The 27,698-nt window shown below is 43.1% G+C and overlaps 1 protein-coding gene across 2 annotated transcripts in view; it reads left to right on the top strand.

Moving 5' to 3' along the window:
* PRIMA1 (proline rich membrane anchor 1) overlaps positions 1 to 16,456 on the top strand; it is a 56,618-nt gene extending 40,162 nt beyond the window's left edge. Inside the window, exons 4-5 of one of the 2 annotated variants that reach the window (XM_051621980.1) lie at positions 8,918 to 9,146; positions 11,973 to 12,011. In XM_051621980.1, coding sequence (XP_051477940.1) covers positions 8,918 to 8,933 — 16 coding nt within the window. In that variant the 3' untranslated portion in view covers positions 8,934 to 9,146; positions 11,973 to 12,011. Of the gene's footprint in view, positions 1 to 8,917; positions 9,147 to 11,972 lie in introns of both variants that reach the window. The other variant, XM_051621979.1, reaches the window with a different exon arrangement.
* Positions 16,457 to 27,698: the final 11,242 nt, after the last annotated feature.

The raw sequence follows: 27,698 nt of genomic DNA, 5'->3' as shown, positions 1-27,698 counted from the left end.
CCTGCAGCTACCCACAAGCCCCTGGGTATGATCTGAGTTGGAACTAGATGGTCTTTAAGGTCCCTTCCAACTCAAACCAGACTGTGATTCTGTGATTTCTACTACCTCTACCCTTCCTTCTCTGCACTCCCCATACTTACTGCTAAATATTTATAATGCTCCCGGGTTGCTAAGCAGCTCACAGCTCCCTGCTCGGGAGAGCCTTGCTGCAAACGCAAGACATGCAATAGGTCAGCGTGTGCAGAGCTAGAGGGATGGGGAGAAAATGGCATCTGCTGGGGTGGTCCTGCTCTGTCACATGCTTACCTCATTCTGACTCTGGTGTCCCCTCCATTGGCAGGCACATGGCTAACCTCTCCAGTATGTCTGGGCTGGAGAATGATGCTCCTGCTTTGTCTGTCTCGGAGAGTTGGCTAAATAGCCACATCAGAGGGCATTTGGGGAGATGAGCATCACAGCATCCATTCCCCAACCTAATGACAGATGACAGAGTGAAGCACTAACCGTGTGTCTGGTCTAAAGGGTATGATCCCTGCTGTGTGCAAGGCAAGAGTGGGAAAACAGGGTCATTCCTCATTCTGGTCTTTGAAAAGGGGTCCCAGATGGAGAAATGGTGCCTTCTCTGATGTCTGCTTTTTTGAGACAGTGGCAGGTAAGACATAAGTACTTCCAAGCAGCAGGAACTGCAGGCTAACCTGTCTCTTCCTTTTGGTTGCTCTGAGCCCTTGGAAGCCAATGTGGGTAGTAGCTGAACTCAAATCCTTCCTCAGAAATTGTCCCCAGTTACAATTGTCTTAAGCCACTTAGCTCCCAAACTGCACAAAACCAAATCTTTGCATAGACTTCAAGGTCTGCAGGACTGGCTGGCTGCTCTGCCTTTTATGGACTTGCCCCAGTGCACACCTGGAGCATAGGAAGGCTGGCACTAGTCTGTGCAATCCACATACAGTGAGTTTGCATTTATGCTGCAAAAAGCAGGCTCTGGCTCTGCAGACTGTTCTTTGTGAGTGGAGAAAGTCAAAAGCATCTGCTTGGAAGTCAGTGGTCTTACTCCAGTTGGTGGCAGAGACAGATTGCCTCACATGCAAAGTGATCTATACAGTTGCAAAGGGCAATTAATTTTACAGAAGTTTTAATTTTCCTTCCATTTATTTGTAATGCAGACACTCTTCTACTGAAGACATTTTTATAATAGAAAATTGCAGAGAATTTTGGTTCATCCACACAGAAATTAATAATTACTATTTAATTAATTTTGTGACATTCTATTTAAATTATTCTGTGAAATAGCAGTAGCCTTGTTCTTCTGTATGAATCAAGTCCATCAGTTAAGTTGTTGCCTGCATTTGCGAGGGATCAAATAGCAAGGTAGTCACCTACATTCAGCAAAAAATCTGGACACAAAGTAGCACAGAAGATCAACTTTGTTTTGGGGATAGAAAAGTCCAGTGCCTGAAATGGCAGTATCTACAGTCTCTTGGCTGGTGAGAGACATTCAGATGTGCTAGAAAAGCAGTGAAGAGCAGCCCTTGCTCAACTCTTCTCTCTGCCGCCTTATTCCAATTGCATGTTTTTCCAGTACTGATGCCCACTCTGACCCGGAGCATGCAGCACCAACAGCCCACCATGGTAGGGGATTCCTGTACCTTTCCCTTCTCCATTTTCCCCTCCAATACGGGTATCTTCTTGTAAGGACAATTTCTAATTGGGAACCCAGCTAAATAACAGTTTATTTATAGTCTTCTACTGACCTCACTGTAGCTGAGGAGAAGCAGTTAAGTAGCTGTCATGTCTTGTTCAAGGTATGTGTTTAGATTTGTTGTCTATATTTTAAAAAGGCAAGGTATGGATGAGGGTTGGTACAGCTGGGAACTTGAAAAGCATGTTTCTCCAGATTTCCTAGTTAGTGTTTGTTAAGCCCTTTGAATGTATAAGGTATTGAATAATAAGAGGTGTTGTTCAATCTATTCCAGAAGGACTTTATTGGACTAAGAGAAAGATCTAATTAACCTTTGACTGGTGTTTTTGTATTACTGAGTGGCAAATGAGCAGAGGAGTGTTTGTTGCCTTCATCCCAGCACCTGTGAGAACATCGGTGTCTCAGTTTTGTGTGGGTCATGGAGAGCTGTCACAGATGTGTGCAGAAATGAGGGATCAAATCTGCATGTGTGTTCAGCTTGTGGGCACAGAAGCCCAGGAGTGTGCACAGTCTGGTTCAGGGGCAGCCTTAGATTTTTGTCCAGCATTACACAAGCTCTGTGACTTTTATTTTATTGAGACACCAGCATAATGCAGCAGCTGCCATGATACATCCAGTCTGCACTAGCCTGGAGAATATTCACAGGAGGGCTCCAGGAAGAGCTGCTCTCTTCCCCCTTCTGATCTGCATTAAATGAGGGAAAACAAAGTAAGTGAGTGTACAGCCTTCATTATTAGCTGTTACCTGTTCCCAGTCATCACCTAGAATCAGGTGCCATAGTAGAGCACCTACTTGCCTTGATCCCTGAGAATAATCCCAGGGAAACTGGGGCTGCACCTGAAGTTCACTGAAATTATTCCTCCTGATACACTGATGGTTTCAGCTCCCTGCAGCTGTCAGTCTTCCTTCTTTGATACTTCAGGGGAGCAGCCTAGACATCTTAGTAACACAGGACTAGAACAAGACCTTTGGGTTACCCTGTCTGTCCCTGACATTGTGGGCACTGTAGCATTTGAACCTTTTCACAAACATACCAGTCTCTCTCTTGAAGCTGTGTAGTTTTCCCTCTCTCCCTACTCCTTCCTCCAGCAGTCCCAGTTCAAACTGAGAGTAAAAGAACCTTCTTTGCATCTCCAGCTTAAATTTACCCATGGTGCCTTCCCATTTTTTCCTTTCAAATGCCCTTTTCCTTTTCTGGTGTTCCCTGCGACTAATGCAACCCCCTCTTTCTTTTCTTAGACTGGATTGTTCTAGCCTGTTTATTGTGTTCTATAAGAAATGAGGCAAGACATTTGAGCTGCCTACTCTCTGTACATTATAGACTTGCTAGGGCAGATCATTCCCGATGCAATAGTTACATATAATCCTGGTGCTACATATATACTGACAGTTGCATGTTGTTTCTGCAGTGCTTGGCAGAGCAGGGTGTGCTATGAACTGAGCTCCATGAACATACCAAAGCTGCCTACAGTGTTCTGTGGCAGGACAGGCCTTTGAGGAGCAGGAGTGTACACAGATCATCCCCAACAGGCACTGCCAGCCATGGCCATGCTCATCCTCCTGGCATGTTTTGGCTTTGTTCAAAGCAAGGTGTCTTCATTCTATGCATGTAATATCTTTCTTCAGGTTTGTTGTTTGTTTTTTTTTTTTTCATTTAGTGGCTTTTGGCCATGCTAGCAGGCTAGTAACATGAGCTTATTTTTTTACATTAGGCCCGTTCTTTTTTTCCTTTTGTCATCAAAACATATCAGCAATGTATTCCGCACTGAGAACGCCTGATGGATAACATCGGCTGTAATATCCCTCCAGTCAATAAAACCTTTTAAAGATCATTACAGGGAATGCAAAGAATGGGTTGTAATGTGAGAGGTCACTGAAAGTACTTTTATCAATTATGTCAGTGAATAGTCTGGTATCCTAATAAAGCTGCTTCTCTTCCTTAAGATCAGTTTTGTGTAGGAGCATAATTGTGAAGTTAGCTTAATTGAAGACCTAGTAGGAAATGTGATTGCATCACCTTAGTCTCCCAGGGACAGTTTTTCCTCTGTAACATCAGAACAAATCCTCCTCAAGCCCAGCTAAATCTGTGGAATTACTCTGACTTTGCACTGCTGAAAATAAATGAAGTCTAAACTCCACTTCTTAAATTTCACGTGTGGCTCAGCAATCTACTGCAATTACTTGCAATCTGAACAAGCCAAGTCCTCCTCCCTTCAAATATACCCTGAGTGACTTCAGCAGTCTGGGATAGATGCACTTCTGCAGAAAGAGATCTGCCCACCACATTTTCCAGCCTGAGTGCACCAGCTCAGGGAACCTCTAAGTGCCTGTGAATGGTTGCAGAGCTGCTCTGTAAAGATTTTATTATTTTTTTTCCCCTGAGAAGCACTCAGCAAAGGCTAGATCCTCAGTCTGTGCACAGTGCGGGGAATTTCATGCTCACAGGGGAGATGGAACCACCCCAAAACATAGATCGCCCACATGCCTGCAGGGCTTGATTAAATATACTCCGGAAACCGGTCAGCTAAAAATGGCTGTGAGGGACAGCTGAATGAGCCATAAATTGCAGGCTTGAAAACATTCATGTGAACAGCCAAAAAAGAAGAAGCTCTCCTTAGGAGATGGTATCTTGGGGTTAGATCAAAGCCTATTGCTGCAACATGACTTGCAGTTCTGTGAAAGAGTCTTTCCCCTTTGCCTAATGGTCTTAGCTCTGTGCACTTGTACAGGTCTCCCCTTCTCCACATGGCAGACAGACAGAAAACATCTCAAGTTGTTAAAAATTGCATGCTTGCTTTCTTTTGTAAATCTTATTTGTCAGCTGAGCACAAGTTTTATTTGGCTAACACTGAAGTAGTCAAAGGTCTCTAGGGAAAGAACGGCATTTTCGAATTCACAAAAGACTTAATTTTTTTCATAAGAAGCAAAAGGGCAACACAGCATGAGGAAGACCTCCATCAAATGTTTAAAACTGAAAGAAACGAAATATATTATATATCCTTCCAAGTGTTGCAAGTAACATCATCCAGGCTATCTAGAAGAATTTTTAGTTTGGAAGAGTAAGTCAAAAACATCACCATTGGGATAATAAGTGATAAAAACTGGGGTAAAACTGTTTGTCTTTTAGATGCTGGACTTCCTAACTTACCAAACTGGAGATGGAAATTCGGGGAATACATGTAAAAGCCTTGGGAGATTGAGAATATTGAATATTGGTCCTCAACAAACATTGAGCAGTAGTGAGTGCATTGCTGAAAGTTGTCCAGATGGAGCTGCTTTGTATTATAACTGTAAAACATTTGCTTTGCATGTGGGAGGTGAGCCAGTACCTCTTCCTAAAACCAATTAATAGTATGCTGCTTGTTTTCTGGAGAGATAGATCATTCACATATGGCTGTTAACTAATTTAATATTCAAAAACTGAGGTTTAAGAGAATTCTTACCATCAGGGTTTCTTCTTTGATTTCTGACTTTACACAATCAAATAAAAAATATCCAGAGTGAATTTTTTTGGTCCCTTTTGAAACAATCAAAGGGAGAAGTCAGAATGTGACTTCTTTAACATGAGCCCCATGCATCTGGGCCATAACACCAGGCTGGCCAGCCCAGGTGAGGCATCAGGCAAGGCTTGTGGTGGGCAACTGCACACCAATTCAATGGCTGTGTCCCAGAAAGCAACTGCTGTCAGTACACTGAGCCCCTCTAGCAGGGTCCTGTTTACAAACCAGTCTTAGAAAGCCAAGTTTGTTTTGCCCACCAGTTGCTGTTGCAGGAACTGATGCACCTCTGATGATTGATGGCCAGCATGAAGCAAAGGGCTGTTTGATGAACACCCCCAGTACTGAGGTTTAAGCAGCCTCCATTCACATTCTTTATGATCTTATAAACATTCAGGCTATTTGAAGAGATGGTTTAGTAATTGATTAACATCACAAAATGTATTCTTCCTTTCCTATCCTGTAGCTGCTAAATAAGGATGTTTTTGAAGTGTGACTGTAGCCCACACACCATCATGTCTGGGCTCTCAGCAGTGAAGCCTAGCCAGGAGCTCTAAACATAGCTGCCACAGGTACGGCTAGCATCCTAGCTCAGGAGATGAAGCTGAGTGAAATTATACTTACCAGATACTTACTCTGTTTCTTGGACAACTTTTGTAACCCAGGAAGATGCTGCTGCAGTTGGATCTCTGCTGGTATATAGGTAGCTTGGATATTTCTGCAGTGCACTGGGGGCACATCAGGGCAGACCAATCCTATGAAGCAAATGGGTGTGTCATATAAGACCCAATTTTATTGAAAATCATTAATTTTTATGTGTTGATGGCTAATGAAATATTCATGGGTGTGGAGAAGAGCTTTGAAGTCATTGCACGAATAAGTGCTACATCTCCAGCTCTCTGGTTTAACACTCCCCTTCTGCTGCTTTGCCCCAGGGGTGGGCAGGCACAGCATGACCCGGGGGCCCTGTGCCAGCACAGGAGGGTGGGCAAGCTGCAGGAATGGTGGCCCAGAGGGCAGCTCACTGGCTTCTTATCTTCCCCTGTGGCACAGCCCTCTGCTGGGACATGCGAAAGTGGGGCCGCCCACAGAACTTGGTAACAGCCTTGGTCATGGTAGGAGCCACCTCGAGGTGAAACTGTCTTGAGAAGAGAGGCAAGTTCTTTATGTATTACTGAAAGCACCTTCACAAGGAGAACTAGAAAGGATTTTTGGCACAGATACCCTGCCCATTGGCAGAGGTACAGCCATGCAGAGGCAGTACAGAGATGCCTCACAGCTTTCATTGTTGGTAAAATCTTCTATCAGTGGGTACATATACCCATACAATGAAATGTTTTTAAATATATATTTTTGTAGGTGTCTTCTAACCACAATTTACAATTTTGTACAAATGCTCAGGATAGACTGGAGTTGCACCATGGTCTTCTGAGCACTGGGCATCTCCTTCAGCAACACACAGCAGGGAGGGCAAAGTAACCTTTCCTCCTCTAACTGCATTTTAAAAGAAGAATGGCACTCCGCTCCTGTTCTGTAAGAAACAGGATAGGTGTTTGCCTAAGAGGATGATCCAGGGCAGCAAATCCCAAGTGGAGGCAGGCATCTCCTGGCAGTGCTGAGTCAGATATGGGATCCCAAGAAGAAGAGGAATTTAAGATCCCTTCATTTTTCTGCTGCCAGTCCCAGGTCACCCCTCCTGTCTTGGCTGGGTTTCCCTGGGGCCCAGCCTTCCCAGGTGCCCACTGTGGTGCATTGGCACTCCACAGAGACCAAGTGCAGGGTCCTGCACTTTGGCCACGATAACCCCAGGCAGTGCTACAGGCTGGGGGAAGAGCACCATTCCTGGATGTGTTCCAGGAAAGACTGGATGTGGCACTTAGTGCCATGGTCTAGCCTGTGTGGTGGTGCTAGGTCCTAGGCTGGACTTGATTAACTTAAAGGTCTTTTCCAGCCTTGGTGATTCTGTGTGTGTGATTCTGTGTGTGTGATTGATATTGGACATAGGCAGTAGAAAACAGGTTTGCAATGCTCAGGCTTGTCTTACAAAATGAGGTTTTATTCTTAACTCTCATCCTTTCCAAGCACAAAGCACCTTGAAGAGTATGAGCGTGTGGATTTCATTGTGCCTTTTAGCTCTGTTGCAGTTTACTCTTCTGGACAAAACTCCTGTTCCTATTTCTAGGTGATCTTATTCTCCTCAAAGGTGCAATAATCCTGTAAGTAATGAGACAATAATAAAGGCCTGATTAAAAGAAAAGTCTACACAGCTTTTGCTTGGTCATATATAGAGGTGAGACACAAGGTGAGACCCTCTCCTGGTACTCTACTGCACAACTGCCTTACAGCCAGTAGGTCTATGCCAAATTTACACCAGTAGCCAGGAGTGGCAGGGAGGGTTTTGTCAAATACGCCAGCTGAATTTTGTGACTTGATGTGGTCGAGGGCCAAAAACTGTGTTTCCTCTAGGAAATTTTCTGAAGAGCAGAACATACATATTACGTATGAATGTGCATTATTACATTGACCTTTACACAGGGCTCTGCAGAGAACTGATATATGACAAGCCAATATCACAGAATAACAGACTGTTTGGAGTTGGAAAGGACCTTGAAGATCATTGAGTTCCAACTGCCCTGCATGGGCAGGGACACCTCCCACTAGAACAGGCTGCTCAGAGCCCCATCCAACCTGCCCTTGAACATCTCCAGGGATGGAGTCCCCACAACATCCCTGGGCAGCCTGTTCCAGTGTCTCACCATCCTTACACTGAAGAATTTATGCCTGATCTCTAACCTAAGTCTCTCTTCTTTCAGTTTAAAGCCATTACCCCTTGTCCTCTCACTGCAGGCCCCTGTAAAATGCCCCTCCCCAGCTTTCCCGTAGGCCCCCTTCAGGTGCCAGAAGGCCACTGTGAGGTCCCCCCAGAGCCTTCTCTTCTTCAGGCTGAACAACCCCAACTTCCTTAGCCTGTCCTCATAAGAGAGGTGCTCCAGCCCTCAGATCATTTTCGTCGCCCTTTGGACACATTCCAACAGGTCCACATCTTTTCTTGTGCTGGGGGCACCAGAGCTGGATGCAGTATTCTAAGTGAGGTCTCACCAGGGCAGAATAGAGGGGCAGGATCACCTCTCTCCATCTGCTGGACAGATTTATTTTGATACAGCCCAGAATGAAGCTGACCTTCTGGGCTGCAACTGCACATGGGTGGCTCATGTCCAGCTTTGATCACTAGTCCTTTTCCACAGGGCTGCTCTCAACTGTGACCTCCCCCAGCCTGTATTCATATCTTGGGTTACCTCGTCCCAGGTGCAGGACCCTGCACTTGGCCTTGTTGAACCTCATGAGGTTCACCTGGGCCCACTTCTCCAGCTTGTCCAGGTCCCTCTGGATGGCATCCCATCCCTCTGGCAAGTCGACCGCACCACCCAGTTTGGTGTCATCAGCAAACTTGCTGAGGGTGCTCTCAATGCCACCGTCAATATCATTAATGAAGATATTAAACAACACTGGGCCCAGCACTGACCCCTGAGGGACACCACTTGTCACTGTTTTCCATCTGGACTTAGAGCCATTGACCACTACCCTTTGGATGCGACCATTCAGCCAAATATGAATTTCTTTGAAAAATAAGATTTATAATGTGATCAGAACCTCATCTGAAATTTAAGCTTGACACATTAAATACATTATTAAATGGCTGTTTGATGCTTTCTTATTTTAGGACTCATGCAAATTAATGCATGCATGGTGGAGAGGTCAGTACGGTCCTTGATGCATCGTTTCAGGCGTGTACTTCGCTGTACAGAGTTGCATGTACCTTTCATTTGCAGATGTTTGGCATGAAGAGTGCACCACTGTTTGCTAAACATCAAAGTATAAAGTGTACCAAATCATACTGTAAAGCAATGCAAATCACTTGTTAGCAAACAGCCTGTTTCACCTGCCACCAAGTGAGTATGTCACAGATATGAACAGTTTGCTACTCATTCCATCACTAACTTGAAACATCACTTTCAGCAATTAAGAGCAACCCTGGAATGGAAGTGCATAAATACAGGGCCACAGCATCTCAGCTGAAAGGGGGCTTGGAGTATTACACATAGGAAGCCCATGCATAATCTAGTTTATCAGGCAGAACATAGGATAAAAGTGCTTCCTTTGGTGTGTAAGAGGAAAACCCACATGCTTGGATCTCAACAGCGGATGAAACTGAAGTAAAAAAGAGCTTGTGACACACAGTGCCCTAATGTAAAAGGGCTGTTGAAAAATTGCAGCAGGCCAAAATTGCTTTCCATCTCTAAATACAGAGATCAATTTTAAGCACTGTGACAAGTGCATACAAGTCTGTCAAGCCAGTCATTTAAATGGTGTAACCGAGGCCAGTTTGACCCCAAATCAATGCTTGATATGTCTGGAAACAAATTGATTGAAGCAGTTAAAACAGGGCATTGTCCAAGCCTGAATTTTTGTGTCTGCCAGAAATACATAAATAAATGTCTCAAATAGCCATTTCAATTGAGACCCAAGAAAGCAGTTGCTCTGTTTGCTAGCACCAACCCTGAGCAGCTGATCAGCAGAAGCAGAACCCTGTTCCACTATTTGCAGGCTCTGAAAAAAAATACACTTCTAATGCATGCTGGTACCAGTGTTGTAGTATCACTAGGAACCTCTCCAGCAGTGTTTCCAGAGAGGTCTCACCATCAAAGGAGAGTCTGCGAATCTCCCAAGGTCTGTGCTGGGAGACCAGCCTGGGGAGGGCATAGAGCAAACACTGGCTCTTGGGAAGAGAAACTGAGGCAAAAAAGGGGGAAGGAAAGCAAAAAGAGTTTCAGGAGAACTGAAGAAGTCAGTCTTGAAATGTAGAAAAATGTAGGTAAAAATCAGAGGAAGACATTTTTTAACATGAAGAAAGAAAAGGAAGGCTACATAGGGAAAGAACATGGAACCGGAGAGATGCAGAAAAACATAGGAGAGCAAAAGAAAGAAGGGGTGAATACGAGACAAATAGATAGCAATTAGAAGTGACCAAAATGTCTTCATTTTTTGACCATTCATAGAATTAACTGTAAGGGTTGGAGCTGGTAGGGGGGTGGGGAGTTTAAAAAAAAAAAAAAAAAAAAGAGGCATTTTTGAAAGCAGCAAAGAAGTTTCAAGACAACCACACCATTTTTCCTACCAGGAAGAAAATAAGAGAAGTATTGCTGTCAGATTCTCCATTCTTGTCAGGGATGAGACAGTGTGGATGGTGCTTTACAGTGTCATGAAAGACAGAGCTATAAAAGCTTGTGTCAGTTAGAGACAGGCACAGCATGTTAATGGATAAAAAAGGGTTCAGTAAGGCTCTTAGTGTCCCCTTTCCTTCCATTTCCATTCTGGAATTGCAGCTAATATTAACAAGCTTTAACTCTTACCAGTGAAGTGTGGCATATCACAATCAGAAGTATTTTCTTTGAGATTACAAGCAAAACAAAGTTATCTTCCTGTAATTATTCTTCATAAATCTTTCACTAATACTTTGCTGAAATGTAATGTCCTTAACTATTTTTGTTTATTATTAATTGTTGTTTGTTTTGTTAAACCATGTAAAGAACAATAGCACAGACTGACTGTTGTATTACATTTGTTTGTCTGGTCCTCTTTATCCCCTTAGAAGCACCTTAATCTCAAAGCACTAATGTCTGAAATATCCATGTGGAAAACACAAGGTTTTTTTTTCTCCTACTGTGTGTACAGCTTCAGTTTTATATAAAGGTCACATTGGTTTTGAGAAAAGAAGTTGGGGGGGAAACACATGATGTTACATGAGCTGTCACAGGACTTGAGCTCAGGTCTTACTTCACAGAGTCACTTTAAAACCCCAAATAAGATGATTTTGTTCCATGATGTGCAGATGCTTGTTAGATTTCTGCACTTGCTGAGCATTTGCGGTCCTGGCCTCTGTTACGAAATGGCGCCACTGGCCGCTAAACAAAATGAAAAGGGAATGCTTCAGTGGTTGGTGCTCAGGGACTGGTAGATTACAGGAGACACCATGTTTCAGTCACTGACTCAGAAACCTAGAACATGGATATCTGTTTCTGGTCTAGTAAAGTAGCCTTTCTTCATAGGCAATGCAGAGAAACATGAATGCCTTGGGCACAAAGCATCTGACTTATTTTGGGTATTCACATTAAGCTGTTCTGAACTGTCTTTTAGAAGTACCTGTTTCTCTCCACTGACTGTGAAGGTAGTCTGGAGTGGTCACCACAGATATACATACCTACAATGCTCAGATGAATCCTCTGCTAGGGGGCAAACATGGTGGGTTTATGTTGACTGGTGAATGAGTTGGGTCCTCAGTGGACATGACTGGTTATACCAGTTTGAATGATACTGCACCTTGAGGAGAAAGGCCCAGGACCGCCCCAAGGCAGAGCCTGGCCCAGCACCCAAGCCTCCATTCTAGGGGTGAAGGTGGTGGTGTAGGGCTCTCCTTCCAGCAGCCTTTGTCTTGTGCAACATACACACCTGTACCTATACACAGGCTAGCATGAGGAGCCCATCAACAGGGCTTAGGACCAGACCCTTCATCTCCCAGGTGAATCATGGTGCTTGAAAAAATACAGCTGCTGGTTTTACCTGTGTTTTAAAAGGGAAAATAGAAAGGAAAAGTTCAGCATTACGATGCACCTTACATGCCCTTGCTTTCAATCTGTACTGACAAAGATAATGTTTATCTCTGTCCTTTCTTCTCCCCTCACCCTTCCTATAAATCACCAAACCTGGGATCACCCAAGGAAACCGATGAGAAAAGAAGAGAATGGAACCAGTCGGGCTGAATATGCAATGACCTCCTCCCAGAACAACAAAACAGTTGATAACAATGCGGTCGTATAATCCCCAAAACCCCACCGAGGCACAGGAGGTGGTAAACATTCAAAGCACACACACAGAGCAAGGTGGGTGAAATAAGACAATGAAAGGAGCTCTGTGGCCAAGGACTCCATTTCAGAAATAGTACACACATCAGTGATTCAGAAGAGAAAAGCAGGCTGCTCTTCAAGCTTGCTGCTTCTCGAAGGGAGGATAAACTCGCCCATGGGGCTGCCTGGAGAAAAGGCCTCTCAAAGGCATAAGCATTGCATGCTGCATCTCGTGAAAGCAATGTCGCAACACCTCCTGCTTCTTCCTCTCTGCCCCCCCACTACTCAGTTTGAATTGAGTGTCCACAAAAAGCTGCTGAAATAGCATCTTGTGAGGAGAAGGTGATCTGCGAGAGTGGCAGCAGCTTATAAATGGGTCTGAGGGTCAAGGGTAGGAGGTGTCACCTACGTGATTCTCCAGCCTGTGCAGTTTCCTACACTTCTTTCTTATCATTCTTATTATTTAATTATTAAAAAAGGAACAAAGTTTCCTGTTAAGTCATCAAGCAACCAAAAATTGCATGAACTTGTGATTTATCCCAGGAAATTAACCTGGTGACTATGCAGTTTCCATGGTTGAAGACTTATCAGGCAAAAGAAAGAAAAAATGTAGCAATTAGCATTGCTATCAGAGAAGACCTTTAAGATCACCAAGGCCACCTGCTAGCCTAGCACACTGCCAAGTCCACCACTAAACCATATCCCTAAATACCACATCTACATGTCTTTTAAATACCTCCAGAGATGGTGGCTGCACCACTTCTCTGGGGGAAGCTATTACTTCATAATCAGCCTCCTTTTTTGCATCACACTTTGTTTTTTATCTTTAAAAAACTTTTTTTTGTGAAATTCTCCACATTTCTCTGTGTTTGCATCACACTGATTCCCCAAGGAAAACCCTACAGAATGATGTTGGTTCCATCTTGGTGTGAGTACTGGCAGGACTGTGTTGATAGCAGCCCTTTGAAGTCCTCTTCATTCACTGATTAGTGTTGTTTCCTGAAAGTGTCCCATCTCCTGAACTGACCCACCGAGGACATTGTAGGTCTGGCTTGGAGGACCACTTTTGAGGGTCTGGTAAGCTGGTTGTACCCATGTTAACTCAGTCACTGCATCTCCTGGGCAGAGGCTGCTGATCGTGCCAAATTCAGCATAAAATAGCTTAGTGTTGTGCTTTCCATGATGTGGATTGCAGACTACTGAAGGCAAAGCTGAATCCACCCAAATTCATTTCATGAAGGATCTCAGGTTAGACTCAGATGAGACTAGCTGAGACGCTGGTCTTTCCCCACCTCCTGAAAGCTTTCCTTCGTGTCACACCTCCATGTGTATGTCTCCATTTACCTCTGTGCTGAAAGTAGTGATGCAGTGAAAGACAAACTTCCACCCTGGCTTCTTGTCTGGATGTCCAACTTCAGTACCACTGGATCTCTGTGTCTATGAGTGACTCGCAGGCACCGACCCAGCCTGGCTGCAGGACGTGGCTGTGCCCCAGTGGTCACGTCCCTCGGTACTGCAACACACCGATGCTTTCAGTTTTATATAAGGATGTGCCTGAACTGCAGAAATCAGACCTTCATTTTGAACGCGTTCCCGTCTGCCGTTGGTCTATCGCCGGGATGTGAAGTTTGGCCGGATGGTTGAGAAAGACGATGTTCTGCAGACCTTCCCCAAAAAACCCCTGGGATGTTCAAATCAGTAGTTTTCAGCTCAGGCCCATCTCTAGTTTTCTATTACCTGTTGAACAATAGGTTATATGTAAATATAAGTATCTTTTCGATGATAAAATGAAATGCTGCTATATACTGCTGTTGAGGAATTCATGGAGTTATTAATTTAGCTTTTTAGCCTGTCATCACTATGTAGAAGTTTAGCTACATAAAATTATTTTTTAAAGGCTAGACTTTCTTAAGAAGTGAGTGCAATTACAAAAGTGAATGGGAATAAGTAACCCTTTGCCCAGGAGTACTATCATTCCCTCCTGTACTCATGTTGTGTGCTTGCACAAGACAGTGATATGTTCTTAGATCCAAAGTGGGATTAAAATGACAGAATTTACACTTTGAGTCTAGTATCCCAAATGTTGATTGCCTAAAGCACTTAGCCCCCAAATACTATAATAAAAATACTGCAAGTATATTTCTAGAGTATTTTTTAATCTATAACGTTTATTTTGGTGTAGTTACCTATGTTTGCCTTTCTTTTTTTATTCCAGTTGGTTTTGCATAAACATGGCATAGTTTGAGAATGGTTGCATGTTTAGCTGAGAGTATAAAGTATGAATGCAGATGAGTTTAGCATGATATGGGCTCAGGATTAGCACTTTCTCCTAAAGATTATTGATTTAATTTATTGCCTAATACAGCTTTAAAGGCATGTTCTGTAAGGCCAAAATCACAAGAGGGATTTGTAGCTCATTATGTCCATCCAAATGTGTCTGTTTTTGCAAGAAAAAGTCTAAAGAGCTGGTCACTGTACACTGTCTGATTTTCAGTGTTGCCAATGGTAAAATGTCCTTGCTGAGAGAAGACCACAGTGCATGTCATAACCTGCAAGTAAACCCAGGCCCCCTGAAGTCTCTTCAGTGGAACATCAACATTTGAAACTTCATGGAGAGTAGGGAGGCAGGACATTTCAAGGAGCAGCATGCAGGGATTGGGATCTATTTTCAAGTCACTGATCTGCTGTTTACGAGCAAATAATTTTGCCTTTCTGTGCCTCAATTTACCCAGCTGTATAATCAAGATAAAAATACCAGCTCTGTGGCAGTATTTTCAGAGATATATCCTATTTGGCTAGGCAGACTTACACTATCGTTATATCCAAATACTGGTACTAAATAAATGTTTTGGGTATATAATTTCTTAAACATTTCCCAGTGTGCTTTTTTTTAATCCATTGGCCACAGAAGAGCATCAGCAGACAGGCTGAGAGCTGTTCCTTTGCTTGTCCAGGGCCTTTTCTCCCTTTTCTCTCAGCACTTGCACAGCTCCACGGCAGGGACAGATGGGAAACCCAGTACAGGGGATACTTTTACCTTTAGATTCCTGCCTATGTACAGTTGACTACACAGCACCAAAATTTCAGGTGATCTTCAGAAAGATGTTTGCAAAAATAGACTGGAAGCAGATGCAAGTCTTCAGAAAAGAGGGGCGAGAAAGGCAATGTCACTGACAAATGATTTCTGAAATTTGCTGATGTGGTTTAAGGTTGTGTTTAACTACTTGCAAAGCTTTAATGAAAGAGGTTTCTGTATTTCCTTACTGTACTCTGATTAGGTGCAAAGGGAAAGGCATAGGCTTGATGGATGAGGGCTTCACTAAGCAGTGGCTTTGGTTCTGGGGAACTGGAAATCCAAAATACATCTTTACAAGCATTTTTAGTTTATATTTAGCCACCAAAATATCAGGCATAGAAAGGTCCTGTGTAGCTTCATTCACAAAACAGCCAGATCCCCAGCAGTTAAAAAGGTGGGTGATTTCTACACAGAAGTTAACTGCTCTGAACCCTCTGTCCACCAGAGAGACCCAGAAAACTGCTGTGTTCAGTCTGAGAGAGACCATCAATTCAAAATTTCTTCTCAAGGATCACCACTAGAAGATGCAAGCAGGGAATGCACTTTAGGGGCCTGAGCTGCAAAGTGTTGAGTTTCCTCAGTCCTCAGCAGCACCAAGAAGGTGGAGCTGAAGCTCTAGCCCTGCTGCCCTTCCTGACTCAGACTGAACACAGCCATGTGACCAGGAAAGCATCTCTACCTTGAATAGATGCTGCAAAAACAGACTTGGAGGGAAAGAGGAGAGTTCTATCAAGTATAAGATATAAATATATTGATATATATATCTATACAGGGACCTAATTGTCCAGTCTTGCATGCCACATGGTCACAGCATGTGAAGCAAGTGTGGGCCTCCTGCTCCAACCAGGTCATGACCATAGATGCTGCCAAGCAATGGAGAATCAGACCTATGGTAGATATCTATTTACAATACTCCCTGCACCTGTACAAACAAAACTATATTATTTTAAACAGCAAAATAGTGTGTTTAAATCAATGCATGAATGTAAATATTCAAAGATTTGCCTTCTTAACTATGTACCACATGTACAGATGAAAACTAATACTGTTTATAGGAAATCTGTATCAGTGGTTAAATGACTAAAGAGAAAAAGATACCAGAATTATTGTTGTCATGTTTCTCAAACAAGCCATTAATGTATATTTAGTATTTAAGGATATTGCTCAATAAATATGTTCCGTACCAAAAACTGTGTTGCATATACAGATTGTGCAGTACCCTATTTTAAAAAGGCACCGTAATTAATTTTTATTTTAAATAAAAATGTACTTGTAAAAAGTTCCCTGTGTCCTGTGGGTTATGTAGCTGAGAACAGAGTCTGCATGTTGAAGAGAAATGCTGAAGGGAGGAATGGCTGCAGTGCCTCTTCAGGAACTTCTTTCCCCCAAATGAACCCTCCTTGCTTTAACACTTTCTGTTCTGGTTTCAAAGAACCTCGTGGCTGCTGCTCACACCTGTGTCTAGCTGGGTTCTGGTTCTGTCTTGCCTCACCCTGCAGTTTTACTCCCAGATACATGCATTGCTGGTGCTTCATAACTGAAGGAATTACACTCATCTATTCCTGCAGTCCCCAAAGCTCAAGAAGCTCTGTTTATGCCAAAAGTGCTGTAAATTTCCTTAACAACACACTTTAGTTTTAGAGTGATTTCTTTATCTTTCACATAATACTCTACCTGTGTTTCTTTTTGGTGCAAAAATAAACTTCCTTTTTCCACACAAGAACAAAAGCAAATTATGGGCTGATCCTTCAGCAGATCAACATTTACCCATAGTAGGAAAATTCAGATCCTTTGGCCGGGATCCACTCCTCACAGTTTTTTACCTTTACCAGATTGGGGTAAAGAGCACAGTCTGTGCCAGGTCCTCCAAAGCCCAGGGGCCATCAAACCTAAACCATCCTTCACAGCTGGGGTCTTCCTTCCCCCACCCCAGAAGGAGCCTAAAGTAACTGCCCAGGGACAACCAGGTGCCTGAGTGAGGTCAGCTGACAGACAGGGGTTGGGAGGATCCTATTTTAAATGGGGAGGCAGCTTTTTTGTCTTTCATTCCCAAGACAATATTCCCTAACTGTTTTCTTTGGTCCCTTGGAAATAATTTCATATCCCAGTTTAAAGAAGCTCTTAAATGGATGGGACAGACCAAGACTAACACAAAGTGATCAGGTGGCAGTTCAGTGAATTACAGCAATAACCCTTGTGCCATACACTATTCCATCTAGCAGATTTAAATACCAGACATGTTTTGCAGAAGAAAACTTGCACGTTAAAATCTCCCTGTGACCACTGAGAAAGAAAATGCCTCTGGAATTCCACCCCAGGATTCAAAGCTGATGGATCGACATCCGCACCTCTGGTCTGCGGCAGAAGAAGGACATCACTTTGAAAAGGAGAATGCCCTGACTGGGAAGAGATAGCTGGGGAACCAGTCAGCAGAAAAAGGTAGGGCACAGGCCTGGTGAAATTCTGGTGAGGTCCCTCAAGTCTTACTAACAGTAAAAACACCAGCCCAGAATTTACTGTCTTTAGTTGAGCTCTCCTGGTGCTTTAGTCATGGTGAGATGGTAACAGGAACCAATGCATGAGCATGTTAAAAATTGACCCGAGTACTGGTGCTCTTCAGTGAGCAACAGGGAGTGTTGGGGGTGCAGATCTGATTAAACTGAAGCGTAGCAGAAGAGCTCCAAACCTAAAACCAGGGTTATGTCTTCAGCATAGCCAAAAACATTGCTAAGTAATGAGACACGGCAACTTGCCATGCTGAGGAGCCTGGTGTGTCCTGGTGCGCTTTTCCTCCACTGCCCCATCACGGGGAACCAGCGTTGTGATACCAAGAGAGAAATTAGATTACTGAATTTTAATATTATTTGGAGAGGGAGCAAGACGTTTGTAATGAGAGAGATGCAGTGTATTATGTGATTTGGTAATACACAATAATTATCAACTGCATTTCACTGGTTTCATCTGAACACTTGCATTGGCAAGGTCTACATCATTTTAGTAGATGTCCAGTACAATTAGTTTCGCATTACAGCTTTCTCCATTTCTGAAAGATACTCTGATATGGGCATGCTTGATTTATCCAGGTGTAATCTTTGCCCCCCAAACAATCAGATGTTTAAAAAACTCCACAACTGCTGTTTTAAGTATGTATTAGTCTTCAGTTACTGAAGTGTTAACATTCTTAATAGTAATAGATATGTCTTCTCTATCAAAAATATCCCTTTGGTGCTGATCTTTCAGTAAATAAAGATTTTATCTAAGCCATTTCCTAATGGTTCCTTCATAACTGTTATTCAGCCATTTTTATAGCCCAGAAAAAAAATGTCTAATTGCAAGCTAACAGAGAAGTTGCCCTTGATTCTAATTAAGTTTTTAGGATTCAGTACCAAGATATCCGGCATGTTCCAAACTTGTTTTATTTTTGGTTCTAATTCAAACAAAAGCACTCAACGCCACATTTAAACACTTGTCCTGGTGCTCCTGTCTTGCACCGTGGCACGGTTTGTAATATCCATGGGGATTAGCAATTCTCCTGATTAGACTGATCATCTGAGCAGTGCCTGTGCCATGCCGGTGTCCTCCCAGCCTGTCCCGGTGTGAGTATCCATGCGGTGCTGTGAGCCCTGGCAAAGCTTCCTTACCTGAGCAGTTAACATACAGCATCTGGCATGTCCTGGCAGCCATGGAAGGAGACACTGAAGCCTGGATGAAGCGTGCAGTCCCTGCAGGGCTGTTTTCTAGGGAGAGGGAGGGAAGGGACAGCTGCTGGATGCAGGATACAGTGCCAACACCTGCTTTGTGCCCCCAGTATAGGCAGTTCCTGAGCTCGTTAAGCACAGCAGCAAAATGATTGATGCTGGGGGGTCAAACCTCCTTTATCATATATTCTAAAATGCCATAAAAATATTATGACAGAAGTATTATTGCACTGACCAGAGTTTCTGATCAGCCTCTGGTGCTGCTGGGGAGGGTGCTGGACAGGGTGATGCATGGAGACCCATCTCTGCCTCCCTTAACAACTTATAAACAAAAATCCTATGGGCTTTAATTCCTACCTCACTGTATAAATGGCAAAGCTTTAGGAAGCTGATTGTATCATGAGTGCTGGCTAGATATATCAAATTTTCTTTCTGGCCTGTTGGTTTCCTTAATTTGTGAGCTCACAAAAAAAAACCCAAAACCCAACAGTTAAATGCTATTTATATATATCTGCCCAAAAGTATTTTATATTACATATCATTGTGGCTGAAAGAGAAAGGAAGCTTCTTTGTCAATAGCAGCTAGCCGTTTTGCTTTTCTATGCATTGACATAAATTTCATTAAATCATTTTCTTGCAGCATAAAAAGAACTAGGAGCCGGAACATGAATAAATTTCCCTTTATGTTTGGCATCATTTCCCCCTGCACAAACAGACAGAAGTGCTTTCAGTATTTAAGGTTTCATTTAACATAGTTGCAGTCGGAAGCAGAAAAGAAAATATAAAGAAAAGCAGGAGTATGGCAGACACATCCCCGTGAATGAGCCTGTGAGCCAGAGACAGCCTTTCCTATTTTGATTTGTAATTTGAGGATAATTCAATTAGACATTTCAAGCAATTTAAACATTCATGCATTGTCCAGCACCAAAGCATGAACTGTTCAGCAGCAAACTAGACCTGACAGCCTTAGCAGGCAGAGTAAAAATCCCAATGTTTAAAATGAAAAGCCCTTGCCTAATTGATGCCTACTGGAAATTTAAAAAAAAAAAAAGGGGGGTGCAAGTGGGGACAAGGGGGGTGAGAGAACTATGAATGGCAGAATGAACCATAAACCCTGGCTGGGGGCTTCACTCCTCATTTGCAACCACTTGCTTAACAGAATATTTCAAGGCCTGAGATTAAAGTACAAATGCACCTGGTCACGCATCTGCTCCACCTCTCCGGCTGTAGCAGCAAAATGGACAGGACCTGCAGCTGCTCATGAAAGCCAGATCCTCCTGTCAGTGCTTGGTGGCACGGAGGCATCTGAAGGCATCACCTGGTGCCATGGTCCTGGTACCATTTCCACACAGCAGCACGAAGTCAAGCCTGGACCTGCAGCCTGTTTGGAGACAGCAGGGAGAAGCTGGAGAGCAGGAACCCTTGTTCCCCTGCCCAGCTCACACACCGCATGGCACTGCTTGGACCCTGCCCAGCACTGTGTGCGGAGCCGGAAAGGGCTGAGGAGCCGAGCCTGGGTGCCCACTGCCCTGCTCTCCCCAGCTGGCTGCCAGCAGCCACATCTTTGCAGGAGGTAACCATGGGTGCACAGCACTGTGCCCACCATGTGGAGATACTGACTGCTTGGGTGATAGCTTAGCGGTGCTCAAACACTGCTTATAATAATGATGCAAGAATTTCAGGGAGAATTTAAAACAAGAATGTTTCAGAGCCTTGTTTTCTTTACATGTGTGGCCTGTTGCAACCTCTGAATCCAGGGGAAGGAAAGCTATGTGTAGTTTCCCCAACAAGCTGCCCTGGAAGCAGAAGGTGACACTAACCTATCAACAGGCTGGCTGGCAGGCAAGACTGCTTTCATGGACACAGATTTGGGCTGCTCAAAGTCATTATTTTGGTAACAACCTTTAGAGGCAGGTGCTGAAAGCATCATGAATCCTCAAGTAAAAATTTTCTAGCAAGCTACAGGCCTTTGGTGTCTCTTCAGTTGTTCCTCAGAGAATTTCCGGAGCAGAAAACTCGCTAGCAAAACTTTTCAGGAATGTATCACACCTATACCCTTTTCATTTTAAGCATCATATAAGCAAGTTTGGATGGGAAAAACCCAAAAAGTACATCCAGTGCATGTGGATGTCGAGTACCATGGTAATTTTCCTTGAGCCATTCTGTATGAAGACCCAGTGCTCATTGTGCTTTACAACCTATTCAAGTGTGAACAGTTTGTGCTGAAATTTTCCATGCTGACTGTCTGCTGCAAGCTGACCTTTGTATTTCTCCAGGAGTTGCAGAAGAATAATTCCGTTGCTTCAAAGAATTATATTTGAGGAAAAGATATTAAAACAAAACCCAACAGTAACTTCTGGCTGTTTTATTGAGAATCTAATTCCACAAGTCTTTGGGGAAGGGATTAAATTTGACAGGCAGATCAATGCTTTTATTGCCAGTTACAAGCTTCTGAAAAATCATTGTTTCCCTTCTTTACAGGCCACTTGAACGGGACAGGTAAATTCTGTGAGGAGAGTGAGGTTGCTCTAGCTCTGACACTCTTACTAAATTTAGACACTGAATTGCAGTCAATTTTTGTCCAAGAATTAATCAATTCAGTATCTGTGAATAAAGTCAAGGGTAGAGCTGAATAAATACAATTCAACTGATTTGTTTTAAAAACTATAGTTTTGGAAGATCAAAACTATTTGTATATTCAGTTCAAAATTAGCAGTGAATTTTACTCATAAAATATTTGCAGTATGCAGAAATGGAAAGGAGAAGAGGATACCCTGAAATGGTATAACATTTACTTAGCACATTAAAATACATCACAGATTCAGACACAGCAGAAAGGCTGAATATTCCCACTCCAAAATGTTTGAGACTAGCCCAAAATACAATCTGTTTATTTTGCCAGCAACAGCCCCACATTTTGTTTTGATTCTACAGGAATACATTTCCTTCTGGTTTTTTTCCAGCCCTAATTCTACCAACAAGCTAAAACCTCAGTACTATCCAGCTCTACCGGGGTGCCCTGAACTTTTCATATTTATCTCATTACCAAAGCAAAGGTTGGATAGTTCTTCCCATCCCCTCCTCTGTGTCTGATGCAATGAGTGAATGCCCAGCTTTTAGATGCTCTAACCTTCAAATATTTTGGCAGAAACAGACCTTAGCAGAATAGAGAAACCAGTCAGCAGAAATAAGGAGAGTCTCACCAAACAAGAATCTTCCTACTTGCTGTGTTAGTTGGAATAAAGGATATTTTCAGTGTCTCCCAGTTGAAATAGGTGATGCTGATCATGCATTCAAGTAGAAACAAATCCTCAGCATGAAAAGTTCCTCAGGTGACTGACCACATGAATCTGGTCTACCTTCCTCTTTCCTGGTACCTTGGGTAGTGCTTAGTCAAAGTTACAATTCAACAGCTATTAAAACATGCCTCCTGGGTGTAGGCCAGCCAATAGACATACACAGGTACACATACACACACAGTGCCTGTCTAGAAGTGAGCACCAACTATTTGTGATTTTCCATGAAAATGTGGTTTTAAAGGCATCTTTTGAAGCAAACCTTTCTCCTTGCCCCAGTCACTAAGGCCAAATTGTTATAATTTGATTTTCCTTTGAAAAATGACAAGGAGGAAATGGAGTGGGAGATAACTCTGGGTTTATAACTTTCCTAACTTTTTTAAGTACTGATGGTGCACATCTGAAATTACTGAGGGTGGCAGTAAGTATTTCCTTCTCAAACTGGCAACCGGTCACAAATGGGGTCCCCCAGGGATCGATATTGGGCCCAGTGCTGTTTAACATCTTCGTAAGTGATCTGGATGTTGGGATCAAGAGCACCCTGATGAAGTTTGCTGACGACACCAAGATGAGTAGAGAGGCTGACACTCCAGAAGGGAGATCCACCCTCCAGGTTGACCTGGACAGACTAGAGGACTGAGCTAGCAGGAACCTTATGAAGTTCAACTGGGAGAAGTGTAAGGTCTTGCCCCTGGGAACACATAACCCAGGAGTGCAGTTCAGACTGCTGGAGAGCAGCCCTGTGCAAAGGGCCCTGGGGGTCTTGGGATAACAGGCTCAACATGAGTGAGCAGTGTGCTGCAGGGGCAAAAAAAGCCACCAGGATGCTGGGCTGCCATCAACAAGGGCATCACCAGCAGAGATAAAGAAGTCATCATCCCACTCTACTCAGCGCTTGTCAGACCACACCTGGAGTATTGCATTCAGTTTTGGTCCAAAAAGGACAGGCTGGAGAGGGTCCAGAGAAGGGCCACAGAATGATCAGAGGACTGGAGGACCTTCCATAAGAGGAGAGGCTAACAAAACTGAGTTTTTTCAGCCTTGAGAAGAGAAGGCTTATTACCATGTTCCAGTACTTAAAGGGTGGCTATGTAGACTCCCTATTTACAAGGAGTCACATGGAAAAGACAAGGGGTAATGGGCACAAGTTGCCCCTGGAGAGATTTCAATCAAACACAAGAGGTAAATTTTCACCATGAAGACAAACATTGAATAGTCTCCCAAGGGGAGTGGTAGATTCCCCCACATTGGACAGTTTTAGGTCTCAGTTTGACAGGGTGCTGAGCCACCTCATATAAACTATAGTATTACCTACAGAGGTTGTACCAGATGATCCTTGAGGTCCCTTCCAATCTGGCAGTCTATGATTCTATGATTCTTTGTGGAGATGGTAGAATATACCTTATCTATGAAATTACAGATTCAGCAGCTATGTTGGTTTTTTTCGTCATACCTCATCAGCTGCAATATGAGTTCAGGTCTCCATCTAGGTTTTCATCTGCATTTTCAGCTTCTGATCGTTCTGACCCACAGCTGTACTCAGAAGGGTTGTCCAGGAAGAAAAAAATGCAAATTTAGCAAGTAGTTCAGTAGCTGAGGCATCAGACTCTATGGTATCCACAAGGTCACCTGCCAGCTTCGCTGGCCCTACTAAAAGCAGTAGAACTAGTCCATAGCAATTGACATAGGAAAAAGCACCAGAAGTTCATTTTAGCAACTGTAATTTTATGTAGGAATTGTGTAGTTAAGAGACTATGGAGGATGGAGCCAAGTACTTTGTAGAATTAAAATTTATGATTTTTGAGGAAAATAAAAAGTCCTCTCTGAAATGCTATTTACTGTCCAAACAGGAAACTGATCCAATTTAAGTTCCTGGGATACTCTAAATTCAAAATTCACTTTAAAAGAGTTTTAACTTATGAAAATGAGTCTTGTGATGAAATTTATACTGTGCTGGCTGCTGTATAAATGCAGTGAGAGGCATTTTCCACCCAGCACTGCGTAATCTGAACAGGCTTAACTTCTGCTGCCAGGACCTTGAAAGACATTAATAATGTAGCAGTTTCATTTGCCATATGGGAGGTTTATTCTCAACACCTGTGATTTATGAAGCCTGACTCACAAAGCCACTGAATGCCTGATGCAGGATTCCTCTCACATAATTTTAAACAAACTAAAAATTTTGTGTTTAATACATCTAAATCACCTAGAAACTTGTCATTAGTGGAGAAAAGACAGCTCTTCCAAATGGCAACTCATCTTACTCTGAAATAAGTACCTATGCCTGGGGGGGCTGAACAGCCCCAGCCTGTTTAGTTGCATGAGGACAACTGCTGCAATGTGGGACATGGCTCCCAGGGTCTGAATGTATTGATGGTGAGAGGACAGACGCTGCTGCATGCCAGGGTTTCAGCAGGGGGTTGTCATCTAGTCTGATGATGTCAGACATGCCCATCCTAGTGGGAAATTATGCAAAATTATGTAAAAAAACCTAATCAGAGTAGGAACAGTCCATCCACAACTGGACATATTCATACAAACTTGTACAGAAGTCCAACCTCAATCTGGAAAACCAAGTAGATTGATTAATTAATTCAAAATAGGACTTCAGAACATTTGAAGAAAAACCCCATATATGTGCATGTGCATATGTGTACACGAGTGTGCAATTTATTTCAGCCTAAGTAGGAAATTGTTATCCTGAAAACAATCATTCTTTGGTAGACAATACCTTTGAGGTCACCTGAGTAACCTAGTCAGGCATCCACTCAAGGGAACAACTGGAAAGCCTGTGGCACACACTCCTCATTCCCATTCAGCAGCAGCAAGCCCAGCGCAGGCTGCTGGTTGGCAACTGCTCAGAGTCTCATCTTCTTTCTTTGGAGACAGAAACCCTGGGACTTTACAGGGGTCTGCAGAGCACGTGGGAGAGAAGCCCAGGGTCTCAGCCCAGCTTCCTGGCATGGCCATCTCTCCAGTGTTGAAGTAAATTTGGAAATACAGGTTAAAAAACATATTAAAACATGAACCCCCTTTCTCCACAACCCATTTTCTTTTTTAGGTCAAGAAAAACTGCAGTGGCCATAGGACACCTCAAAATTTGTTTTTCCTCCTGTTTTTGAGCAGTTTCTCCTATTAGAGAAAACTCTTCAGACACGTTAGTGGGGGAGTGAAGTCCCTTTGAACTGACTCACCTCCAGGGTGAGGGGCTGCATCGTCTGTCCAAGCTGGCTGGTCACACACCATGGCCAAGAATGACTGGAGGTGCCCGAGATGGTGAACTAACGCATCTCTCCTGATGGCTGCAGTCTGTCATCATCACCTGAATTCAGCATGCAGTGCACAGATGTGCCCTTTCTCCAAGGGAACTGAGCAGCTGAAAGCAACATGACACTCCATCAACTTGAGCAACCTTAAAAACAATCAGGACTGTTTATGTCTATGGGTTTTCAGGGGTTTTCTGAATGGACTTACATTTCATCAGCAGAAATAAGGAGGGGGGGAAAAAAATCTAAAATATACCAGTAACAACCCACATTTCAAGTTCCCAAGCCCCATTTACTCTGGGAAAACACACTTTTATTCCAGGAATGTTCCTGCTGAAGTTATTTATAGTATGAACAGAATATATTTTTTTTATAGCTGTCTCTCAATTGTTTTTCAAACCTGCTTTATAGAAGTGCACCCTGTGTACTGATTTCAGTGGCTTGGCTCCCATGGACTTGGCTGGGGTAGGATCTGGCTGCTGGTGGGTTCAGGTTCAAGCTTTTGAGACCAAAGAGAATGCTGTTACATGTTGTGCAGAGTTCTGAGGTTTGAAGCAGATAAGAGGATGTTTGTTGAAACCAAAGTTACAAAAGTTTGAAATTTCCTTTAATGAAGGGCAATTTTAACGTTACACTAGAGACAAAAACACTTTTCCATATTACGTTCTGCCCATTTTATCCCATGCTTAATGTGCCAGGAGGAAGACTAAGGAAATGGTCAAGTGACAAGATTCTTATTTGCAGAAGGGAAAAATCTGTCAGTAATGAAGACAGAATTCACTCATGTATCCTATGACAATGATAACCAAACAAACATAAATTAGATGTGACATTTGGACACTAGAGAGTAACCTACATTCTGCATTTGTTGTGATGATTCACAGCAATGAACTTGACCCAAAAAATGCTCAGTGCAATAAGTGCTCAGTGTTATTAATAATAATCATTATTCAGAGAATTCCCAGATGGATTAATTCAACATCCTTTCTGCAACAGCCCTCATCTCCTTTTATTCAGTGTGTTAATTTTATTGCCTCCTAATTAAATGGGATTTTCTCAGCAGATGCCTTTATTTTTTTATTTGAATATTTGACTCAGCAGAGCTGAGCAATGGGCAATCCCATCCCACTCACTGAGTTAGTGCTCCAGCTCGGTGTGCAGCAACCCTCAGAGAATGTCACAGCTCTGGAAATGCACTGAAGGGAAAAGCTGTCACGTTTCAATGAGCCCCATGGTGCAGATCATGTCCTCTTCTCTGAATTGATGTCAAATGATAATCACAAGGACAGACTGTCCATTCTTGTTATAACTTTTAGAGAAATAATCTTATTGGTCTGAAAAATAAAATAGCTATTGGGTCCCTGAAAACACAATCTGAAATTATTCAGCAAAAGGACGGTGTTTTTTCTGGTTCTTCATCCTCTTGATTAAAAATAATTAAAAAAAAAAAAGACAGATTCTTAGCTAAAAGCCACATTTTCAGACCAAATTTAAAACGCCACTGTCTGCTTTTGTAAATGTAACTGAACCCCAATGGACCCCACCTTCTGTGGAGATTGCCCAATGGCTCAGGAAGCATCACCAGCTGCATGAAAAGCAAATTTGCAAAATTAGGGACCATAGCAGGAGCTTTTCTCCATGACCCCTGGCAGGGTGCAGGGACCTGTACAAGGCTGTCGAGATCTGATCTCCCATACCTGCCTAGTGGCACAAAAGCCTGTGGATGATGTCAGGCTGTGATGGGATGCAGGTGCCCAAGTGCTCATCTTCAAATATAGCACTCTTTACTGGTTGCCTACCTAGATCTCATGGACAGATATATTTTTTAACTTTGGGTATTTTGTCGTTTTGGTATTTTTTTATGGATAAATGCTTTCTCAAATTAGCTTGTACTTTAAAGCTTTGGGAAAAGGAAGACTCAAAGCCTCATTTTCTCCTCTCACCATGTGGGCAAAAGGAGAAACAGGCAAATGACCTCACACTGAGCTTGCATAAGCTTTCACAGCCCACAGAGAGTACAGCTGCTCTCTCTCTTAGCCAACATTAGTGAATATAGTCTCAAAGCTGAGGTAAACTGAGGCAACTAATTTGGAGACATCCGTGCAGGGCCTGTAAAAAACAATTGCTTGTGTCAGGAGAATTTTTTTTCAGTGCCCTGGGGAACCAGAAGTCATTATTCCCATCACCATCCTGAAAGAAAATGTGACTCCTCAGGTAGAGCCCCTTCAACTCCCGAGTGTCCTCCAGTGGGGACATATGTCCTA

Source organism: Apus apus, chromosome 5, assembly GCF_020740795.1.
Source record: "Apus apus isolate bApuApu2 chromosome 5, bApuApu2.pri.cur, whole genome shotgun sequence".
Classification (NCBI taxonomy): Eukaryota; Metazoa; Chordata; class Aves; order Apodiformes; family Apodidae; genus Apus; species Apus apus.
Note: the sequence above shows the minus strand (reverse complement) of the source record. Positions and strands in the feature narration are given on the sequence as shown.